Genomic DNA, 23,252 nt, shown 5'->3' on the forward strand with positions numbered 1-23,252 from the left:
AACACCCCAAAAACACAGCTTAGAATGTTTACCATGTAGTGGGCTTAGAAGCTAATTTTTCTGTCACTTTCCAGCCTCCTCTATCTCCTTTGCCAGCCCACCCCCTGCTGGCCACCCTCTCTTCTCACCCCCTCAGCACCAGGAGAGGAAGTCAGAACAGCATCTTCAGCTCCTTCCGTGTTCGTAACAACTCAGAAGCAGACTTTGCCGATGATGAATACAGCGTTCATGGGGATGTCTTCAGAAGTCGCACCAGTTCAACTGCAACACCCTGGAAGAGGAGGACGGGCAGTGTAAGGAGCCACTGCTCCCAAGTCTTCACACCCAGCCTCAACGTCAACGGTCGGCTGATGATCTCCTTAGACCAGAATGGGGTCACTACCATGGGTCTGCTCACCCCTACATCCCTGCCTGCACACAGCATGGAGAGAGTCAGAGAAGACACAGTGAGTGATGGAGGCTTTTCAGAGGGGACTACCTCAAAAAATAAATATTCATAATAGATATCTCTTTATTTAAATGGGAAAAATAAGTTAATTTTAGTCAGTAGTTAAAAAATTATTGTTTTTAATTTGTTAGATACTACATACAGTCTGCCAAAAGCCCAGCACTGCAGAGGAAACATCACCCAAACCTGTCGTCCAGCCTTCCCCGACGGTGATGGAGCCGTCTTCAGTCCGCAGGAAAAGAGGCCTGAGCTCTGTCAGCTTCTTCAGTGATGCCATGGATGGTGCGTCTATGTGAAAACTAAAAGAATAGTTGGAAAATTATGTCCCATTCACAGCAATTTTACTTTTTCTTCCTTCACCTGACTTTATTGACATATGAAGTATGTGTTTTTATGAGAGGCAGTCATTTATTTATTATTTAATAATTCATTAGTTTTAAGAGACTATTTTTTAAAGAATTTAAATGCAATCATTTATTTGTGGCTTAACACAGCATCCGAGCAGACAGTTGTAGGGAACATCTGGAGCAAAGGTGGACATCTGTATTGCTTGTGTTTTCTGTGTGTGTCCCATGGTACCAGTATCACACTCTGGTATCTACTTTTTTTTCCCAGTTCAGTTTGTAGAATCATCATTATGGTTGTAAGTCAGAGTGCTCATTCACACTGTTTTTTTATATTAACTACTGGGTGCCTTGAAAATTAGCCAGCTGTCATAGCAGAAAGCTAATGATGCTGGCTAAAGCTAGCTTAAAGTGAAACACACAACATAATAGTGTCCGAAACAAGCTACACGTTGTTCACAACAACAACAAGGTCATTTTGAATGATAATGTTGCCATGTAGTTTTTAGGATTGTTTAATTTTAACTGTAAAAAAAATGAGCTCTTGTCATTTCTCCTGTCCGAGTAACCGTTAGCTTAGCTTTTCTATAAAATTAACTCCCAAACTGATTCTTCTCTTCTCACTGATTATCCTGAAAAGTCATATGGCTGTTCACAAATACCATGTTTAAAACTACTACTCTGAAGTTATTGAAAATGAAAAACATTACATGACATGTATAAGATTAAGCTAGTTTTTACACTTGTTTTTTCTTAAAGCAGTTATGTTTCTTAAAAGCATTTCATTTTGCAATGCAAGTCATACAAATAATATTAATCTTATTTAACTCTCTACTTACTTAAAATATAACACAATGTTGCCTTTTTACTTTACTTTGAAACAAACAAAAACCACTAAGGTTAAGCATTTGTTGTATCAAAAACCTTTGTGAAGAAAATGCAATAAACAAGGTGGAGTGACTATACATATATAAGGGACTCAATAGTTTGGTTTTCCTTTGCAGAGCTGGAAGAATCACGGCAAAAATGTCATCCTTGCTGGTACACATTTGCCAAGAAGTATCTAATATGGGCCTGCAACCCCTGGTGGCTGCAGTTGAAGGATTGGGTGAAGTTCATGGTGATGGATCCCTTCCTGGATCTAGGTATCACTATATGCATTGTGCTGAACACCCTCTTCATGGCCCTGGAGCACTACCCCATGACTGATGAGTTCAACACCATGCTCTCAGTGGGCAATCTGGTAAGAGACTTTCAGATGATAGGAGTTTGAGTGTTTTCCACATTAAACATACTTTATTCCAAGTGCTGACAGGTGATAGATGAGTTCAGGAGAATACTTTGAGAAGGAAGCAAGAAGTAGTTCAGATTATGTTACTACAGCAGGCAGCTGTTTTGTTTTGTTTTATCATAGGTGCCTTCTTGGTTGTGTCAAAGGTCGTGTTTTATTCTTGGTGAGAGGGAATATTTTAGCAAGAGGTGGAGCTAAGTTACCCCACCAGTGATTATATACTGCTAATATCAGAGTCTAGAAGTGCACTAAAAATAGAACAAGTGTAAATATTTTCTTGTCTGGGATCTTTGCCTCCTTTTCAGTCATACTAGCATGTCCTTTCTCTTCTCTCAAAAGCATATTTCAAGCCTTAAAGTACAATTTGTGAATAACATACCAAATTGTTTAAATAACAATGAGTTTTTCATACATATTCACCAAATTAAATACTGTAATTCCAAACATTATGATAATCAATATTTGAACGATTTGGAGATTTCTTGTATCCTATAAGTCTGACGATGCTTTTGTTGGGTCGATCCCATCAAAACAAAATCCACCTCATACTTTCAGTCATGATAAAGATGTGTAAATATTAGTATATGTATTACAGGTAAAGGACTAAAAGAGATGCACAAAGCAAATGAAAAAATTTCAGGCTCACCTAGAAAAACACAACAGCAATAAACTACTTAAAGTATGATTATAATTTAGTTGTCTTAGTTTTAATGATTTCTCTTCAGTGATGCACTCTCGCTTGAGAGTGATGAACACTGTGTAGTTGGGCTATGAAAACAACTGTAAACAAAAAGATTAATAATTTTGTCATGGAGTTTAGGGGAAATTAAGAGATGGATGCAAAGAATCCTCAATACATACATACATCTATATATATATATATATATATATATATATATATATATATATATATATATATATATATATATATATCCTCCCACCGTCCAAAGACATGCATGTTAGGTTAATTGGTCACTCTAAAGTGCCCCTAGGAGTGAGTGTGAGCGTGAATGGTTGTTTGTCTTTGTGTGGCCCGGTGATGGAGTGGCGAGCTGTCCAGGGTGTACCCTGCCTTTTGCCCAAAGGCAGCTGGGATAGGCTCCGGCTTCCTGAATTGGATGAAGCGGTTTAGAAAATGAATGAATGAATGAAGATTGAATTGTTTATTTTTTCACTTTTCACACTTTCCTATGTGTTTTGATCTTTTTCTAGGTGTTTACAGGGATCTTTACAGCTGAGATGGTCTTGAAGTTGATTGCCATGGACCCTTATTACTACTTTCAACAGGGCTGGAACATCTTTGATGGCATCATTGTCTGCCTCAGTCTGATGGAGTTGGGCCTCTCTAATGTAGAAGGACTGTCTGTCCTGCGATCTTTCAGACTGGTAACAGAAATCTCTGACTTTCTTAACTCTTTCAAGTAGTTTTTTGTATTTGTCCCTTGGCAGTATTACTATAAACCATCAAAAAACATAATTATTGATTGATGAGACATGAGAAAATATCTGAAACAAACATGTATACACATGAACCTATGTGTGAATTTTACAGTCTCTCTTTGTTCAGTATAAACAGAAATATGTCCCACAACATGCACTTTTAAGCAGAAATGTCTTGAATATCATTTCAAAATTCAGAAGTCTAAAACAGCTTTAGTAGTGCAAAATGTATTTACTTGATATCTCATAAATCATCTTCTTGATTTTGATGCCACCATAGCTACGAGTGTTTAAGCTGGCGAAGTCCTGGCCCACTCTCAACACTCTTATCAAGATCATTGGCAACTCTGTGGGCGCCCTGGGAAACCTGACGCTGGTGTTGGCCATCATCGTCTTCATCTTTGCTGTTGTGGGCATGCAGCTATTCGGCAAGAACTACCAAGACTGTGTGTGTAAGATCTCTTTTGACTGTCAGCTGCCTCGCTGGCACATGAAGGACTTCTTCCACTCCTTCCTCATCGTGTTCAGAGTGCTGTGTGGCGAGTGGATTGAGACCATGTGGGACTGTATGGAAGTGGCTGGACAACCTCTCTGCATCCTGGTGTTTATGTTGGTCATGGTCATAGGGAACCTAGTGGTAAGTGGTTCTTTTTTTTTTTTTTCTTTTTTTTTTTTTTATACTCCTCTGAATTACTATTTCAGCTCTCGGTTGCTATCCTCTGTTCTCATTCAGCTAGATCTCACAAAAAGGTTAAAACCTTTAAGGATTTAGCCGACATATTCCTAGTCTCTGCTCTATTGAGCTTCTTAGCTATTATCCTGTGATCTCATTCTGCTGAATTTCACAAAAAGGTTATAACCAACAAGGATTTAACAGATTCATTCCTTGTCTGTGCTCTGCTGCTTCTTGACTGTCAAAAATTATTTAAAAAATCAGTCAACCACAGCATTGCATTGGGTGACATGTTTCAACATGCACCAACCTGCTGTTGTAAATACTCACTAGGGAACCTAAGACATGATAGTCTATGTCTAAAGTATCAATTTTAAAAGGTATTGAGAAAAGGCCCATATGGTGATTATTTTCAAGCTTATGATTTTATTTTGGTGTCAATTGGAGTAGATTTGCACAACTCAAGTTTCACTTATCACTTTGTTCCTCTCCTACTGGACACTGCTGTAGCACCTCGAGCTGCTCTCTATCTCTGACTGATCATCTGATTTGTCAAAAATTATGCAAGGCACCACAGAAGCTCAATCATTGCTTCTGGTGGTGCAAAACTAGCCACAAGGCTGTTCTTCATGATGATGATGATGTTGTTCAACATCCTTGTCCAACTGGACTCACCAGTCTGACTAGCACTTAGATGTAATGCCCTCTATTGTTTGATTACTTGCTCGTGTTTTTCTCACTTTCAGATGTAAGTCACTTCGGATAAAGGCGTCTGCTAAATGACTGTACAATAGACTAGAATGTTGTTGGGTTCAGGAGGCAAGTCTGGATGATGTGTCAGGCAGTACAGGAACAGTGTCTTTGTTAATGAAAAATAACTCAGTGGAATTTTGTAATTTCACAGCCCTTTACAAGCAAAAAAATATAGTATACTTTAGAGATATGACAGCATGAAATGAAATGAAAAATGAATTAAATTAAATGAATGAAAAATACTTTATTAATCCCCAAAGGGAAATTCAATATTTCCCTTTCCATATTAAAAAAAAAAATCATGTCCTTTGTTATACATGTGAGGTTTCCATAGTCTAAATTCTTGCTAGTGTTTGATAAGAAAAGGAAAATCCAGTTGTGCTTCACTGTAACTATCGCTGCTGTCAAATCAAAGTGATGACATCACAAATAATCTGGGATTATGTAATCAACAGTGAGGACTGCTGATTGCATATTATAAGGATGAGACATCCTTCAAGCAAGTCATGATTAATTTAGAAAATACTGTAGTTTATATGCATTTTAATCTGCTATTGTCAATACTTACAAATGTTGACAGAGGGAGTCTTTTTTGGTGTTTTGCTACCTATTTTCCAGATTAGCAGAGGCAGACTTCGGAAGCAATCATATATGCATAACAAATAATCCATCTGTTGTCCCTTCTGAGTAAATTTTTATATCATCTGCACATGTTGTCCTGCAAAACGAAGCCACAAGAGACAAACTCTGCAGCTTTGCTATGGCCTCATTGCTTTATCCACTGCTAATGAATTAAGATTTATGAGTGAAACTGTGACCTAAGTCCTGTAGAAAGGCTCAGGAAAGGCTGCAGGGTTCTCTCTGTTGTTCCTGCCATTGCATCACGTGCACATATTTCTGTAAATAAATAGTTATTCTGTTTGACAGTAATATTTTATACACAACTGCTGCTGTTGGGTACCACAGAAAGGATACATATTATATTCATTTGGTAAACACATATGGAGAGTGCCATCCATCTGTTTTCTGTGAGCTAACATTAATGAGAAACTTTAAAAAATAAACTCCTAGATGTGCCATTAGAACATTTACAGGGTTCATATAATTAATGTTGCTTCTCTTGAAAACACCTTTTTTTCTATGTAATATTTGCGCTCAAAGCTTATATATTACAGTTTAAGCCTGGCAATCTTTTTCTATTTATACACAGACTAAGATTAGATTCTTGATTCCACTATAAATTATCAGGATGTAAGTTAAGTGAGTCCTTTTGGTCCTACAAGTGGTGTAAGAGCTACAATCTAAAGGTTCTTCCTATCACACAAGTGCATATTAGAATATACAATAAAATGTCAGCATCATCCACACTAAAATAAGTACAACTATCCTGAAATCCTGTTAGATTTTTTAATTTTAATTAATAAATAGATTGAAGCTTTGTGTTGATGTGGTTCATGTTGGATATGGTTCAAACACCTGCTCCCAGCATGCCCCGTCGCTACTCTGTTAGTTTGTCCCTCATATAATCTCATTCTCTGAAGTGTATGTTTGTTAGTAAAGTTTTAAATCATTTATTATGAAACTTAAAAATATGTTTTTCATGTTAATTACATGATGAGTTAATGCAGATGTACTGTATTTTATAAATCCATCAAAAAGCTGTGACTCATGATCCTACTGACAGTTCAGTCAGAATTATGCAGTTATGTAAATATTGTAGATTTTAGAGCGCTGTCTTGTATATTGTAATAAGAAAATTCTGATTATCCTGATGTTCAATTGGATATATGCTTTGTAAGGATATTGTCATAAAAAGCTATTCAAAGAAACACAAGTCAATTTTGTTAAATTTTCTCAGTGAGTTTCCCTCTAACAACACCTGCATCCGACCTCCTCTCTAAACGCTTTCCAGCCAGTAAAAGTCAGTCAGCAGTTGACTCTTGCTTTGCCGCTTGCTCTATCCACATCGCCCTTTCATTTCTTCTCTTTCTCCAATAACGTCCTCTTATATTCATTAATTAATCATCCATAGTGCACATTCAAAGCAGCTAATATGTTGAAATGCAGTTGCTGGCATGTTATGCAGTGCCATAAATTCAATTGCTGCTGTAAAGTGAGACAGCACCCTGGAGAAAAAAAAACTGTCAAATGTGCTTTTCTGCTATAGGAATGTACATAAAACACGTCATTGTGCAATCAAAACCATTTTTGATTTTTGTGGTCAGACACTTATATTGTGTTACTTTAATGAGTCTTTGGACTGATTAGTAAGGAAACAGGTTTTCTGTCAAACACAACAACTAGGAAATAATACAAAATAGTCTGATTCAGTTTGTTGCATGCAGTATTTGAGGTTGGCCTGTTTTGTTTACATTCTTTAAATAGAAAAAAAATGTTTTGGTAGTACCAGTTCTTTTGTCACAGAGATTATGTCATGTTATGTAGAAATGGAAACAAAAAAAAAAAAATCACAATTCTTGTAAGAGTTGAGTGGATTGCAGGAAGGATAATGCATGAAGCCTTCCTTAAAGCAGTTTCCTTGTGGGCCACATGTGGTGGTCAGCCACACTCACTTTATGTCACCATTATAATCAAGGCTAAGTTTGGACCAAACAAAAAGGTACATTGGGCCAATCATTTGCTTTTTAGGTTGTTGGGAAGGGTTGCTAAAGAAACACTCTCCTCTGTAAAAGAGTACTGCAGTACAGTTTGGATCCAGCATGGCTACGTCTGAACAAACACAGGATTTTTGAAACAATGTCCTTTAAACTAATTAGTACAAAGTGGAGATGTTTAACCTTAATCCTTGGTATTATTTGGGAAAAACCAAACACAGCATATCAGTCCAAACACCTCACATCAACTGAGAAATGAAATAATGGAGCAGTGATGTTTTAGGCTTTTTGTATTGCAGCCACTGAGCCTAGACATCTTGCAGTCACTGAGCTAATGATGATCTCCTCTAAATACAAAAGCAGCCTGATGTGAAATGTGAGGCCATCTGTCCTCTGCTTTAACAGCTAGCCTGTAACCCATGAAACAGGCAAAATAACTCATGCACAGAAGTAAATATACAACCACGGTGTTGTAATAACTCAGTACCTCAGACTGATTGAAATGTTGTGGTCCCTTAAGGTAGCTATCTATATACAAACGCTCACAAACCACTATGCACTATTGCAAAGATGAGCAGCGCAAAACTTGTCTTAATGATGTTAAGAGACTGATAATGTCATATATAAAACAATTACTTCAAGTTATACCAACCAAAGCTATAAAATAATGGGACGTACTTAGTTTGTTACAAACTGCTTAGTTTTTGTCAAATAAATAATGAATAAATACACATACATTGTCAATGACTGAATTAACTCAATTAAGTTAGCACAGGTCTGGTTGCAATATTGCTCCGTACGGAATTTAATGGACAGAAACCATCTATGCACATATATTGTGGGAAAGCTGTTTATCTAAGGGATTATCATTATCTGGAATGCTTAGAGGGCAAGAAGGTCAGACGGCATTCATCACTAATCATCTGCTCATACTCCCCTTCTCTGACTGGCTCTGTGGCTAAAGATGATCCTTACCAACTGTGCACAATACCCATGTACACAGGAAGTGAGCACACTCACACTACACACACTCACACGCACATTTATACCTATATATAGCCAAACATATGCCTGATGCTGCTGTTCTCTAAGCTCGTTGACAGATTACTTGGGAGCTTTGAACCCTGACTTAAGAGTAGATGGAACCACAGAATCCACGTGTTTGACTATAACTTTGTAGAATATCCTCCTGAATTACAAGGCAGGATTTTCTAGTGTTGACAAAATATGTGGCGCATCATGTCTGGAATCAGAGTTGTTTATCCTGTAGCTTAAATGCGATGGTTTTCTGTTTTCCATGAAGAAAAAAGAACAAATATTGGCAAGATCATAATGTAAAGCCAACGTTTCCTGCTGCTCTAAGGCTAAATGTTGATGATATGTCACAAGTGTTTTGATTATTTGTTTATCTGATATGTTATGTGACCTAAAGTTTGTCTGTCTCCAGGTGCTGAATCTCTTTCTTGCCCTCCTGCTCAGCTCCTTCAGCTCTGATAACCTCTCTGCTCCAGATGAAGATGGAGATTTGAACAATATTCAGATTGCCCTTGCCCGCATCCACAGCGGTGTGTCCTGGCTTTTTTCATGTGTCGTCAACTTGTTCAGGCATGGCTTGAGGAGTCAAAATCAGAAAGCCAAAGAAGCCAGTCAGGCTGTCAAGCCGGTTGGAAATCACATGGAAAGCAATGGGGGAATTTTTACAGACCATGGAGAGAAATGCATCGCGCCAGAGGAGGATAGCTACATGACCAACCCCAACCTGACTGTTGTCGTTCCCATCGCACCTGGGGAGTCTGATGTGGAGTTTCTTGAGGAAGAAGAGATTTCAGAATCATCAGAGGATGAAGACAACAAACCAGTAAGTTTGTGAAATCAAATACAGGAGTTTACATAAAAGTACAGGTGAAAATCATGGTATCCCTTTTTCAACACCCATGGACTTAAAGAGTAATGTCCATCCATCTTTCATTCTTCCTGAACTCTGAACTCTCTCCAGTCAGTAAAAGTCAGTCTGAAGCTGACTTGTGTCTTACCTCTTGCTCTCGGTGCAAGTTCAAATCTGCTGGTATGTTAATATCCAGTTGCTAGTAAATGACGCGGTGCCATAAAACAGAGTGAAGCTTCTGCTCTGGGCTGGAGCACAAGGTTGTGAGGTGTGGTTTCTCCTGGGATGCTGCAGGGAAACAACTATTCCAGGAATTTAAATAATAAATGTCACTGTGCCACCAAAACCAATCAGCAACAAATATTTTCAAGGTCAGAAAGTTTTTAGGTAAAATAAAAAAATTCTTTTTCAGTGATAACACTATTTTGTCTGATGATGCACTGTCAATAAGTTTATAAAAATATACAATGTCTTGCTGCATTAAAAATCAAATTGTCTGTCTAACATGGTTTTCAGCTTGGCTTTTAAGCTTTGGTGACTCTAAATTTACCTTATTCTTAGTGCTTTTTGACAGATAGACACAGAAATAAACTGCAGCACCCTGTGTTAACAAATAATCATGAAAAAAAGTATTTACTACAAGTGTTTTGCATTAGAGATAAATGGCAAACCAGCAGTTGTGGCTCTCAACAACTGAAGCTGGACACCACTGATATACCGTATGTTGTAGTAAATGTGAACGCATCTCTTAAGTCATTACTCTCTAAATAATTCCTGAATATGAAAATCTTCAGCTGGTGTAAAAATGCACATTTAAAAGATGTGGGAAATCACTCCACCAAATAATCTGAAATATAGTAACTTGTAGAAAACTGATCAGGGGGAGGGAAGTCTGGGATTCTGTGGTTAGGCAGCTGCGCTCGCAACCCATCCCCAGATAAGTGGCAAGAAAATGAATGGATGAATGGAAGATCAACTTTAGCCTCTTATACACATATAAAACTTGGATAGTGCAAAACAAGGCCACGCTAAAAAGCCGATTACTACAAAAATAACCTTGCTGTTACTATTACTGGAACACTATGATGACAGAGCTGAAACAGAAAAAAGAGACGTATGACCTAAATGGAAACTGTTATTTATTAAGATGTCAAGATGAAAGAAAAGTTTATCCGGCTGAAAGTTGAGACTTTGGACACGTCAGCAATTCACAGAGTTTGGACACTTCTCTGTGAGGAGAGATGATATAAAACTTTATGATTTGAATCAAGCTATCAATATTGGACTTTTCTGCACTTTTTCTGTAGATATTGTGATGTGTATGTTATGCTAACATAATCCAAATAGCAGACGGAAAAGGATTTAACAGAAAGCACACTGCAATAACAATGATTAAACATGACATATTTGACTTTATATTTAGAAGTATAGCGTATATAATGTAAAAAAAGATCATTCTTCATCCAATTGGAATAAAGATACACACAATAAAAATAGGAGGATCGGTAACTAAGAAAAGGTAGGAATCTAACAGTGCTCTAAAATTATTTACAGTAAGCTAATGCAGAAAATCAATTTACAACCGTTTCTAACAGTGTCGGCAAATAAATATGTAAATAAACAAAACATGTTTAGTTGAATCCAGTAACCAGATGTGGGATTAAAGCTGTGCTTGCTTTGTAATAACTGTAGGTTTCAATGATTGCAATATTTGCTTTTTGTGAATTTAGGTGCTGCACTATATTGTATACTAAAGAAAGCCCGGTTTGTAGATTTCCATCCCAGAGTGCATAAGATTTAATGTTCAGTCAAGATGCACTTGTGATTTTAAGCAAGGTCTGGAAACATTAGTTGAAACCAGATTCAGCAGGATCTAGAAAGCAATAAAGAGTTGTGTTGTTTATATTGCTGGGGAGGGAAGAGGATGAGGAAAGTGTGTTTTATGACATGCTCCAATGTCCTGCTTGATTCTGATTGGTCCTTTGTCCAGCAGCTCTTGGAGAGCAGCTCTTTATTAAATCCATTTAGTTGTTCTTATCTGGCTTTTCCCTCTCTGGTTTTCCTCCTTTTGACATTTCTGATAAAGATTAGAGATGCTCTGTGCTCATGCCATGTCGTCCAGGCACAACATGCTCACAGAAACATGTTTCATACGTACAATATATTCATGTAGATTTTATTTCTTACTGTTGCATTCTGTTACACATTAGACAGTTTGCTTAAACGCCATCAAATGCTAGGAAAGCTGCTCTTAAAAATAGGTCATTTATTTACTTTTTGCACTAGACAGCTGTGAAACAACGTTTAGGTCTGTTGAAGCTAGATTATCTTAACACAAGGACTGAAAAAGAGGCTTGAACTGGTAGCCTAACTTTGCTGAATGTAAACATAATATAACCCACATTTGCAGCACAGTAATTAACACTTTAAATCCTATTTGTCTCACCAATATGGAAAAAAACTGGGATTATGATTCTGACTATCTCTTCCATTCTTTTTCTGTATATTTCAGATATAATATGTTCATTGGGAAGCTTTACAGCAAATGTGCACAGAATGTCCTATAGGTCAGGCGTTTGGTGATGAGGAGGGTGTGCCATTTCTGCCCTGTCTGGCAGTCAGACAGGAGTAAGCCAGATGTGGAGCCAGGCTCTGTAGAGCAGATTAAACTGCCACAGCTGAGCAGGGCGAGGCTGAGCTGAGCAACCTGCTGTCTATCGCTCTCTCTTCCTCTTTCCCTCCCACTGCACACCACACCGCCCTCCTTCAACCTTCTGTCCTCTTAACTTGCATTGGCAGCTGCTCACTTTTAAAGAAGGATATGTTTTACATGTGTAGAGCATTAAATACCAAAAAATGTATATGGCGCTTATGAAAATGTTAGATATGAATTCATTTTCAATTCATCTTAAAGGATTCAAGCTTACACTGTTATATTCAATTCAGTTCAATTCAACTTTTATTTGTATAGCGTTACTTCACAACAATGTTGTCACAGGAAACTTTACATACACATCATTTCGAGCCAATTCATACATATCCTATAATAGAAACCAACTGATTGCATCGAGTCATGACTTCAATCCAATCCCCCATCCTGAGCATGCACGCGGCGACAGTGGGAAGGAAAAAACTCCCCTTTAACAGGAAGAAAATCTCTGGCAGAAACCAGCTCAGGGAGGGCAGCCATCTGCCTCAACTGGTTGGGGTGGAGAGGACAGGAAAGACAGATCAACGTGTACAATTGCACTTATTCAGGAAGACCCGCGGAAAAAAGGAGAAATAAGTTAGAGACGGCAATTTTGGCATATATTTACATTAATACATTAGAGAAATAGAGCGAGGTACTTCTCAGTACATCAGGTAACATTCCCATTGCTACATAAGTAATGGTTGGCTAGACTACCCATAACTATAAGAGCAATGAGCATAACCTGGATAGCTGGGTCCCGTACATGCAGACTCCAACTCAGGAGATGCTCATATCCTAACTATAAGAATTCTGGAAAAGGAAGGTTTTCAGCTTGATCTTAAAGGTGTGGAGGGAGTCTGCCTCCCGAACCCACAGTGGGAGCTGGTTTCATAAGAGAGGAGCCTGATAGCTAAAGGCCCTTCCTCCCTTAGTACTCTTTGAGACTCTGGGAACCACAAGCAAACCTGCAGTTTGAGAGCGAAGTGCTCTATTTGGAATATATGGAACTATAAGATCTTTATATGCTCTTTATATGCTTTAAAACAATATGTTGGTCCATATTGTGTCTGTTCTGACTTCAAGCTATTAGACTGGTAATGCTGATAATCTTGTCTCCAGCTCCTGTAGATGCCTTTTAATGCTGGATTAGATTTTATGCTGCTATATTGGATTAAACCTGCATCTCTGTCCTGTGAATCATGCAAAATATGCTGTCTTTACAATACATGAAAATCTCATCAAAGCTGTATTAAGGCTCAGAGGAGATTGAAAGGCAAGGCAATGCATCTAGGTGAGCTTAGCCTTAATGAGATGAATCCTCATGAAACAGAGAAGCATTTTTCTCCGCTCTGTTAGTGCTGAACCTCATAAGCATGTCACATTTATTCCAAAATGGAAACATCTGCTTATCCCTTTGAAAAAAAACTGTTGTTTTATGTGAATAGTATCTTAATACAATGGACTGTTTCCATGTGGAGACACTTGTCCTAATGGGATAATGGTTTGGTAACATTGAGACGTGTCTTCTCAGGAGAAGGTCAGCTTGTCAGAGGGCAGCACAGTGGATCTGAGGAAGCCTGGGGAAGAAGAGGATAACTTCTCAGACCTTGATGAAGACAGTATGGAGCCAGATGATTGCTTCCCTGAGTGTGAGTATCACATTTCACCACACAACTACTGTCACTACTTAATTTTATCTACCAAGAATAAAAACAAAAAAGTTTTTCCTCCAATTTATCTGAAGTATGAATTTATTCTGAAATTGTCATCAGTATGCCTGAGGCACTGTCAGTGCTGCAATGTCGACATAAGCCGTGGTCTGGGCCAGGCCTGGTGGAGGCTGAGAAAGACCTGCTATCAGATTGTAGAGCACAGCTGGTTCGAGACATTCATCATCTTCATGATCCTGCTCAGCAGCGGCGCTCTGGTAATGTTGCTACAGTAACAACAATGCACACGTTAAATTAAAAGCGAAAGAAAAGACATGGACAGAACATCTTTTACATATTAAACCTCTTGGTTTTAGCCTGAAGTAATCCGGCTATTTCAACCCAACATGCTGGAGTTCAGTCAGAATAATAGTAGGTCTCGTTTGCAAAGTTAAATCAACCTGAAAACAGTGTTTTTCAGTCAATTCATCAAGTTTTTAATGTATTTGCAACCAAATGTATTATTTAATAAACTCCATACTTCTACATACCTCTACAGTTCATGACAGCAACAAACACAGAAGCTTTTCTACTGCAGCTCCATCTAAAAAAATAGCCTTTAACAAAGGACTCTGTTTTTAATAAAGCCTTTTTCCATCAAGCTCTAAATATATTTATTTATTTTCATATCATGTTTCATTATGAGGCAAAAGCAGCATGAAAAGGTGACTGTGAAGGGTTAATGGTGAGGCTGCTATCTCATAAGTAAATTTAATTATGAGCAGGAAGGTCAGATTGCTCATACCAAAAAAAACTTACATATTAAGGAGGAATAAATCAAACCAAAATATTCTTGCAAATGGGTTATACAAACACTGACTTGATTTGCATATAAAATTTATTTTGTTGGGAAGAAAAAAATATTCACAAAAAAGTGGAATAAATAAATAAAAATGAATGCAATCAAGTTTGTTTTTGCACCATCAACTGTTGTAATTTTGTTATTTTGGTGTCATTTCTTTTACTGTAGGCATTCGAGGATATTTACATCGAGAAGAGAAAAGTCATAAAGGTGGTGTTGGAGTATGCTGACAAAGTCTTCTCCTACATCTTCGTCCTGGAAATGTTTCTTAAATGGATTGCATACGGCTTTAAGAAGTATTTCACCAACTACTGGTGTTGGCTCGACTTTCTTATTGTGGATGTAAGTGAACATTTAGCTGAACTTTATGTTTCAGTCCTGTTAATTACAAATAAAATCTTGATATCTCGGGTTGGAATGTAATTCCATTCGCTGTATTTGCATTACCGGAAGCAGTTAACTAGATTAAAACATACCAAAATGGTTGTAACGTTGCATAGTTTTGCAGTTGTTCTTATGCCAGGATTTGTCTGGATGAAGTAAAAGGGTTTTTCCAGTTCTGGGATTTAATGTTAAGCTTTGCCAGCGTCAAACACGTTTGGAGTAAATGGGTGAGGCTCTGTAGTGTGAGGGCATCCAACGCGGCCGAGGCGTGCGGCTGTAGGCCTGTCTTGACTTCCTCTGATTTTGCCTGCTGTTATACAGATCGCCACAGACCGAGCTATTGTTAGGGTAAGTTTTAGTTAGCGGGTCCCAGGTGAGTATGGGCTCTGAGATTGGATACTTGCATCTGCATCACAAAGCTCCTGTGTTTCTTCACTTGTAAGTCCTTTCCGTTGTGATATCAAAAGTCACCGTCCTGTTTCCAAACCCATAATTTCCACAGAGATTTTCTTTTCTTAGAAATGTACTAAAAAAAAACTACTGAGTGGTCTTTGTGTTCATTGAATCAGTGACTACAGGACCTTGACTTTTCATATCCAAAACAAATGAAGATCCATGTGCTCAGAGGATTATCTACAGAAGATCTACAATACTGTGGAAAGTACACTAAACTGATAAAAAAATGTTGTTGAACAGACATTTCTTTTCTTAGTTTCACTCTACAAATGAATTCATGTCAAATCTGTTGTGTCTTAACTGTTTTTTTGTTTATTTTATTTGTTTATTAAAACATGACAGCGCTGTTAACCGTTGCAACTGTTCACCTATCTTATCTGTTTATCAAACTTCACTTATTTATTCTTACCCTGTATTTTTACGTCTGTACGCATGTGGAGCCAATGATGCCTGTAGTCCAGAATGAATTTTGAGTATCTTCTTTAGATATATTGGATAAACACATCTCTAAATAGACTTTTATAAAGAAATGCAGGATATTGGGCTCTTATATGCCCTTGATTGCTTTTAATTAACATATTGGAATAATTGTATTAAAATTGGCAAACAAATTTGGCAAAGACTGATGTAAGTTCTTTATAAAACTCACTCTATTTGTTATATATACATATTTATATGCATATATAGCTGAGTATGCATGCATGGAGGCTGAGTGTCCATACATGCATACTGGTCTGTGTTTTACCATCATCGATCACAACATGAATTTCCTCTGTCGGTCATTTATACCATGTCATTTCCATTCATAGCTGTCATCTAAGGGTCATTCAACAGCGGAATACCATTTTGTCTGTTTTGGATGTAGAATAGAGTGGAAGTCCAAATTTGCTAAAATATTAACCAAAACTCAACCAAATCTAAACCGTAAAATCTAGTAGGAGTGTTCCTAACTGTGGAATGTCCCAAAATACACAAAAACTTTTTAAATATGGCTCTCTAAATGTTTTTGATGTTTCTTTTATCATTTTTATTTATTTTATTTTTCTTTTACATGTGGATGTGTTAAAAAAAAATCTTTGTCCAATACTTTGATAAACATTTAAACATAAAAACTTATGCAACTGAAATTGTTTTATGTCCTGACAGTTGGTGTTTTTCTGTTTTCCATGTAGGTGTCATTGATAAGCCTTGTAGCAAATTCACTGGGATATTCGGACTTTGCTGCCATTAAGTCCCTGAGGACCCTGCGGGCTTTGAGACCTCTGAGAGCTCTATCCAGATTTGAGGGGATGAGGGTGAGTGTTAAAGTTTTTGGTCTCTTTTGATATCTTTAACTTGTCAATTTGTTGTGATAAAACCATGGTATCATCTTGTTAGGAAAGGATTCTATAAGAATGTTGGAAATGTAGCAGAATGGACTCAGGTGCAGGAAAGATGATAATCTGATTGATCATTTTTCTCCAGACTTTGTCCAGAAGTTTTAGAATTAGGAATTTAGTACATATATCTATTCCATGTAACTTTATAATGATCTACAATTAATAGCTACATCCTCCCACAGCACAAAACTGTGCAGTTTATGTCAGAGATCTAGACAGCAGGGGGCGAGAAGGCGGGACCTAGATGTAGGACAGAGGTGAGGCTAGCAGGGGAACTTAACCAATGATTTACTGAGGGATGAAGTGTTTTTCGAACATGAAAACCAACTAAAGAAAAGCCTGAACTAAAGAAAAGAACAAAAATTGCTAAGAAAAATACACTTAACAACTGGCGACAAACATGTGAAGCTACCGGGATATGACAAAGGACATGATAGTAAATAGAATACACAAGGGCATAGACTATAAAATAAAACTGTAAACACAGAAGATGTCAGACAAGACCAGAACCAAAGAACAGAAATCCACAAGAACTGAACCACAACCCAAAGACAATATGATCCAAAGCCAAACAACAACAACTTTCTCTATACTTATTTCCTTTTTCTATGAAGACGCAACTTATGTGATACAATGTCCATGTCAACAAACACACATTACATGTTGATTTTGTTACCTATTTGGTCGAAATGACTTTGGTGACTCCCATGCAGCAAACTTCAAAATTTGTTCTGTAAAAGTGTTTCCACAGTCCTTTCATTTTTGTACCTTCAGTCCCAGTTGGGATTGCTTAGTTTTCTTTACTTCACTGTGGTCTGCAATTGGATAGGGGTTAGAAGTTAAAAGTGCAGGGTTAGGAGTAGATTTCATGAATATGGTTAAATATAAATGTTAACAGTTTAGGCTTATCATTAGAAAAGTGCACAATGTTGTAGGTTACACATTTTTATAATCAGTGCTTGAAGCTGTTATTATGTGATTTTAACACTACCTGGTAGAAGCAAAACATCTACAGAGGGTTAGGTTACCATCCAATAATTGGCAACTGTTACTGGGGTATTTATGGCTAATTTTATTGTGAGACGGGATTGCTTTTGACTATTTGTGTAACCAAAGATAACTAAAAGGTTTCCTAGTCCTGGAAAGTCCTGGATTTATGTTGAAACATTAGTGATTTCAAATTAAATGTATAAATGTATAATATAGGCCATTACTGGACAGACTGACATGAAATGTGCTTTGGATACTTATGTATTCATAAAATGATAGGTTTGGTGATTATCTTGCCTCTCCTTCAGTGTCATAAAGAAGTTGAAATACTCTGGTCTTTTAGCAATTGCTTTCATGCAAACAGCTACTAGTTCAAAACCCTGCACAGCTATTTCCACAATTTTTGTATCTTCCCCCACATTTGTGATTCCTTACTTTAGCATGCTAGTGAGTTTGGAAGTATTTAGCTTAAACAGCCTGAAAGAGATGACTAGATCATTGATTAATGATAATTAAAATACCAAAAATAAAATAGCAAAAGTGACAGGCTTGTTCAATTCAATTCAGCTTTATTTGTACAGCGCCACTTCACAACAATGTTGTCTCTGGACACTTTACATCCACATCATTTCAAGCCAATTCATACATAGCCTATAATAGAAACCAACTGATTGCATCGAATCATGACTTCGATCCAATCCCCCATCCTGAGCATGCACGAGGCGACAGTGGGAAGGAAAAAAACTCCCTTTTAACAGGAAGAAAACCTCAGGCAGTCATCTGCCTCACCTGGTTGGGGTGGGTATTTCTGGATGGGTGGGGTGGATTCCATAAATTGACCTATTTTAGAAGTTAAGGTGATTTGGATGATTTCTGATGTCCAAGTCAGCCACGCTTGCACCTAAAAAAAAATAGGCAATGAGGATTCTGTTGTCAATCATTTATCCAACATTTAAATGACTTACATATGAAGAAATAGGCCTATATGATGGAGTGATTTATCAATACAAAATCAGAGATTTGAATAATGTGGAACAACAGAACTGACTTAATTTATTGTTTGTTTCTTATCAGGTGGTTGTGAACGCTCTTATAGGAGCTATCCCTTCAATTATGAACGTCCTCCTTGTGTGTCTCATCTTCTGGCTCATCTTCAGCATCATGGGAGTTAACCTGTTTGCTGGAAAGTTTGGAAAGTGTGTGAACAAAACAGGCTTTACCCACAGCATTTCTGTGATCAACAACAAGTCTGATTGCCTTGCCATGAATGACACCCAGTTCTACTGGACAACGGTCAAGGTCAACTTCGACAATGTGGGACTTGGGTACCTTTCCCTTCTGCAAGTGGTGAGTTTCTCTTACCAGCGAAAGTTTTTTCTTTTAATACAACCAATGTGACTGTTCATTACCTCTTGTGTTGACATACTTCTGTCCATTGAAATGTTCTGTCCATGTTCTGTCCTTGAAATGTACCACCATATTTAGTCTTCAATAAATTTAGATTCCAACAGCAGAGACACTCATTGCCATGTTTGTTTTTTAACAGTCCAGTAAGTTTAGTTTGTATTGTTTTTTTTTATAGGCAACATTTAAAGGATGGATGGAAATTATGAATGCAGCTGTAGATTCAAGAGGAGTAAGTATGCGCCTGTAAATATCTTTTCTGGGTTGACATTGGTAGTTTCTTACATTAAACTTACAAAACTGCTTTGTTTACAGGTGGAAGAACAACCCAGCAGAGAAATAAACCTCTACATGTACATTTACTTTGTTGTCTTCATCATATTTGGCTCCTTCTTCACCCTCAACCTCTTCATTGGCGTCATCATAGACAATTTCAATCAACAAAAGAGAAAGATAAGCATTTACATTTTGATCCCTTGATAGTGTCAAGCAATTTTGTGTATGTTAAGCAATCAGGGCAGAAGGGGCGGCTAATGTTTTACTTGTAAACATAGGTTGAGTATTTAATTCTATAAGATTATAAATATCTCTGTAAAAATAATGTGAGATTTTTTTTTCCCTTTTTACTTAGGTGGACAAGATATCTTTATGACTGAGGAACAGAAGAAGTATTATAATGCTATGAAAAAGTTGGGATCTAAGAAACCTCAAAAACCAATACCAAGACCTGGGGTACAACAAATTATACTTATAATATATTTCTTAAATACGGAGACATCCTTTAAAATTTCTTTAAATTCACATGATTTACACTATTTTAAAACACATTAGTATAGAATTCATCATATGCAATTATCATTGCTATATATTATTAAGCATTCTATGTATAATTATGCACTTTTGTTTATAAAAAAATTTTATAATTAAAGCTTTACTGACTGAATGACTGTATTTTTCCATCTTAGAACATCCTCCAGGCCTTCTTCTTTGATCTGGTGTCCGAGCAAGCATTTGACATCATGATTATGATGCTCATCATTGTCAACATGGTGACCATGATGGTGGAAACAGATGAGCAGTCGGAGCGAATGGAGTCCATTCTCAACAAGATCAACCTGGTCTTTATTGTGATCTTCACCACCGAATGCTTGATCAAGCTGTTTGCCCTCCGATGTTATTTCTTCACCGTTGCATGGAATATTTTTGACTTTGTGGTGATAATTCTTTCTATTGTGGGTAAGAATTGAAACACTCAATACTTCATTTAATTGTAGTCAGTTTCATTCCATTTCATTTTTTGTCTTGAGGGTAATAATTATAAGACATACTCTCAACTCTGAATATATCATGAATGAATTTTTTTTCTTTACACTATGTAGGATATTTGCATAAAATATATATTTTAGCCACAGTGAGCTCTAAAAACAACAATGACTAGTCGTTGCCTTCTTGTCTTAAAGAAAATGTCAGTAATAAATTGCCTCCACCCATTGAAAATTAAGCTAACTTTCTCATTTGATAAACAGATAGATGGCTAAATGAGACCTGAAATCCACAGTCTGCTGTTTTTTTTCATTCTTTAGCTAAATCTGCCAAAAACAACTATGGCCAGAGGTGTATAAAGTAGAAGTAGAAGTAAAAATAAAGTAGAAGTCCTATCATGTTTTTGGATCCACCTGCGCATTTAGAACAAGTGTTTTCACTAACAGGCTCATCTACCTTGCAGTGGAGCTGAGCTAATTAAATTTAGCTGGTTTAGTGACTGGTTGGAACAGCTGCAGGACAGGACTTCTACTTTGTGCCAACTGGATTATACACCTCTGAATATGGCTGCTCATAGTGGAAATCCACAGGAGTAAAATGGAGAGAGCTTTTCTGTGAGAATTACTTTAATCTCTGGGAATATCTGGAATATTTGGTTATATTTGAAAAAAATAATACTGCAAAAAAAGTTATTTTTAAAAAAAAACATAGCAAGAGGAGCTTGAAATACAATAAAAGTTTATCCTTTTCCCAATATCACAGATGTATTTTTCTTTCTTGTTTCAGGTATTGTTCTTGCTGACATCATTGAGAAGTACTTTGTATCTCCAACCCTGTTTCGAGTCATCAGACTAGCAAGGATAGGACGTGTACTTCGACTTATACGTGCAGCCAAAGGAATAAGGACTTTACTGTTTGCCTTAATGATGTCCATGCCAGCACTGTTCAACATTGGCCTCCTACTTTTCCTCGTCATGTTCATCTATGCTATCTTTGGCATGGCAAACTTTGCCTATGTGAAAAAACAAGATGGGATTGATGACATGTTTAACTTTGAGACTTTTGGGAACAGTATCATCTGCCTTTTTCAGATCAGCACTTCAGCAGGCTGGGACAACCTCCTGAGCCCCATAATGTCCAGCCCCCCAGAGGAGTGTGACTCTCATTTTGTCAATACTGGCACTAATGCCCGTGGAAACTGTGGCAACCCTTCAGTGGGCATTGCTTTCTTTGTCAGTTACATCATCATTTCTTTCCTCATTGTGGTAAACATGTATATAGCTATCATTCTGGAAAATTTCAGCGTTGCCACTGAGGAGAGCACAGAGCCACTCAGTGAGGATGACTTTGAAATGTTTTATGAGGTTTGGGAGAAGTTTGATTCTGAAGCCACGCAGTTCATTGAGTTTTCAATGCTTTCCAACTTTGCTGATGCTCTTTCGGAGCCACTGCGTATCCCCAAACCCAACAAGATCCAGCTTATCTCTATGGACCTTCCCATGGTCAGTGGGGATAGGATCCATTGCCTGGACATCTTGTTTGCCTTCACAAAGCGAGTCCTGGGAGAGTCAGGAGAAATGGACACCCTCAAACAGCAAATGGAGGAGAAATTTATGAATGCCAACCCATCCAAACTTTCTCATGAGCCCATCACCTCCACGCTACGACACAAGTTGGAGGAGGTGTCTGCAGTCATCATCCAGAGGTGTTATAGAAGGCATCTGGTGCGTCGGCAAATGAAGCAGGCCTCTTACCTCTATAGACAAATTAACTACAAGACTGTAGTGGATGTAGAGAACGCTCCAGAGACTGAAGGGCTGATAGCCTCTATGATACAACACTATGGGCCAATGGGGGTTGTGGTTGTACAGACAACAGAAGACACACTAATGTCTTCACCACCATCTTATGATAGTGTGACCCGAGCAGTATCCCTCAGCCCCTCTGATTTAGTCAGATCAATATCTCGGGATCCTGAAATTGGGGAGCCTGGTGAATACTATGAGGAAACCTTTCTGTGAAACTGAGCTGTGTGGAGAGTGGTTGGATAGTTTTTGTCTGTCTTTGTTTACAGAGAATAATGATGATGATGATGATGATGATGATGATGATGACTCAACATCAAACTATTTAAGTACTCTGGAAGATACCAGTGAAATATGCAATATTTATAAGTAGCTCACAGCCTGTGTTTACATGGAATATCTCATCTGTTGAATATTTCTGCATGTTCATCAACTTCAAGAAAGCAGGTGCAGAAGTGCAAGGTTAAACTCATTGTCATACCTTTTTAGCATTTTGAACTGTGTGTTTAAAAATGGCCAGCACATCATCAGATTTTCACACAAGCTCAAAAGTAGATAAAGAAAACTCAAACATATGAGGGAAAAAACATACTTGATTATTATTTAGATGTAGTGAACTGCGTAAACAAAAAACTTTTATTTCATTCTCATCTATAAAAAAGTAGTTCATACGTTGACCAATCTTTTGTCAAAAATAGATTTTAATAGCCCCAGACCCTTTAAGCAAAAGAGATTATTCACTATACCTTAACTAAGGTAAATAAAAACATAAATCTAATTTAAAACTTGATGCACATTTTGGAGATTTGCTTATTAGATCTGTAATCCTAGATCTAATATGTGAATCCAATAAATCATTATAAATTAATCATCAACTAAAATGTCCTCTTTCTTTGTTTAATTGCCCTCTCACTATTTA

The 23,252-nt window shown here is 37.4% G+C and overlaps 1 protein-coding gene across 1 annotated transcript in view; it reads left to right on the top strand.

Moving 5' to 3' along the window:
- Nucleotides 1–22,549, top strand: part of LOC306758747 (sodium channel protein type 2 subunit alpha-like) — a gene marked incomplete at both ends in the record, with an annotated part of 37,163 nt that extends 14,614 nt beyond the window's left edge. Inside the window, 16 exons of the mRNA XM_079244126.1 lie at nt 75–446; nt 601–730; nt 1,797–2,035; nt 3,296–3,469; nt 3,804–4,160; nt 9,012–9,422; nt 13,673–13,790; nt 13,914–14,068; nt 14,821–14,994; nt 16,665–16,787; nt 18,936–19,208; nt 19,444–19,497; nt 19,581–19,722; nt 19,897–19,997; nt 20,231–20,501; nt 21,315–22,549. Of these exons, the coding sequence (XP_079100252.1) occupies nt 75–446; nt 601–730; nt 1,797–2,035; nt 3,296–3,469; nt 3,804–4,160; nt 9,012–9,422; nt 13,673–13,790; nt 13,914–14,068; nt 14,821–14,994; nt 16,665–16,787; nt 18,936–19,208; nt 19,444–19,497; nt 19,581–19,722; nt 19,897–19,997; nt 20,231–20,501; nt 21,315–22,549 (4,329 nt within the window). The remainder of the gene's footprint in view (nt 1–74; nt 447–600; nt 731–1,796; nt 2,036–3,295; nt 3,470–3,803; nt 4,161–9,011; nt 9,423–13,672; nt 13,791–13,913; nt 14,069–14,820; nt 14,995–16,664; nt 16,788–18,935; nt 19,209–19,443; nt 19,498–19,580; nt 19,723–19,896; nt 19,998–20,230; nt 20,502–21,314) is intronic.
- Nucleotides 22,550–23,252: the final 703 nt, after the last annotated feature.

The sequence above is a fragment of the Telmatherina bonti genome (assembly GCF_933228915.1).
Source record: "Telmatherina bonti genome assembly, chromosome: 7".
NCBI classification, from domain to species: Eukaryota; Metazoa; Chordata; class Actinopteri; order Atheriniformes; family Telmatherinidae; genus Telmatherina; species Telmatherina bonti.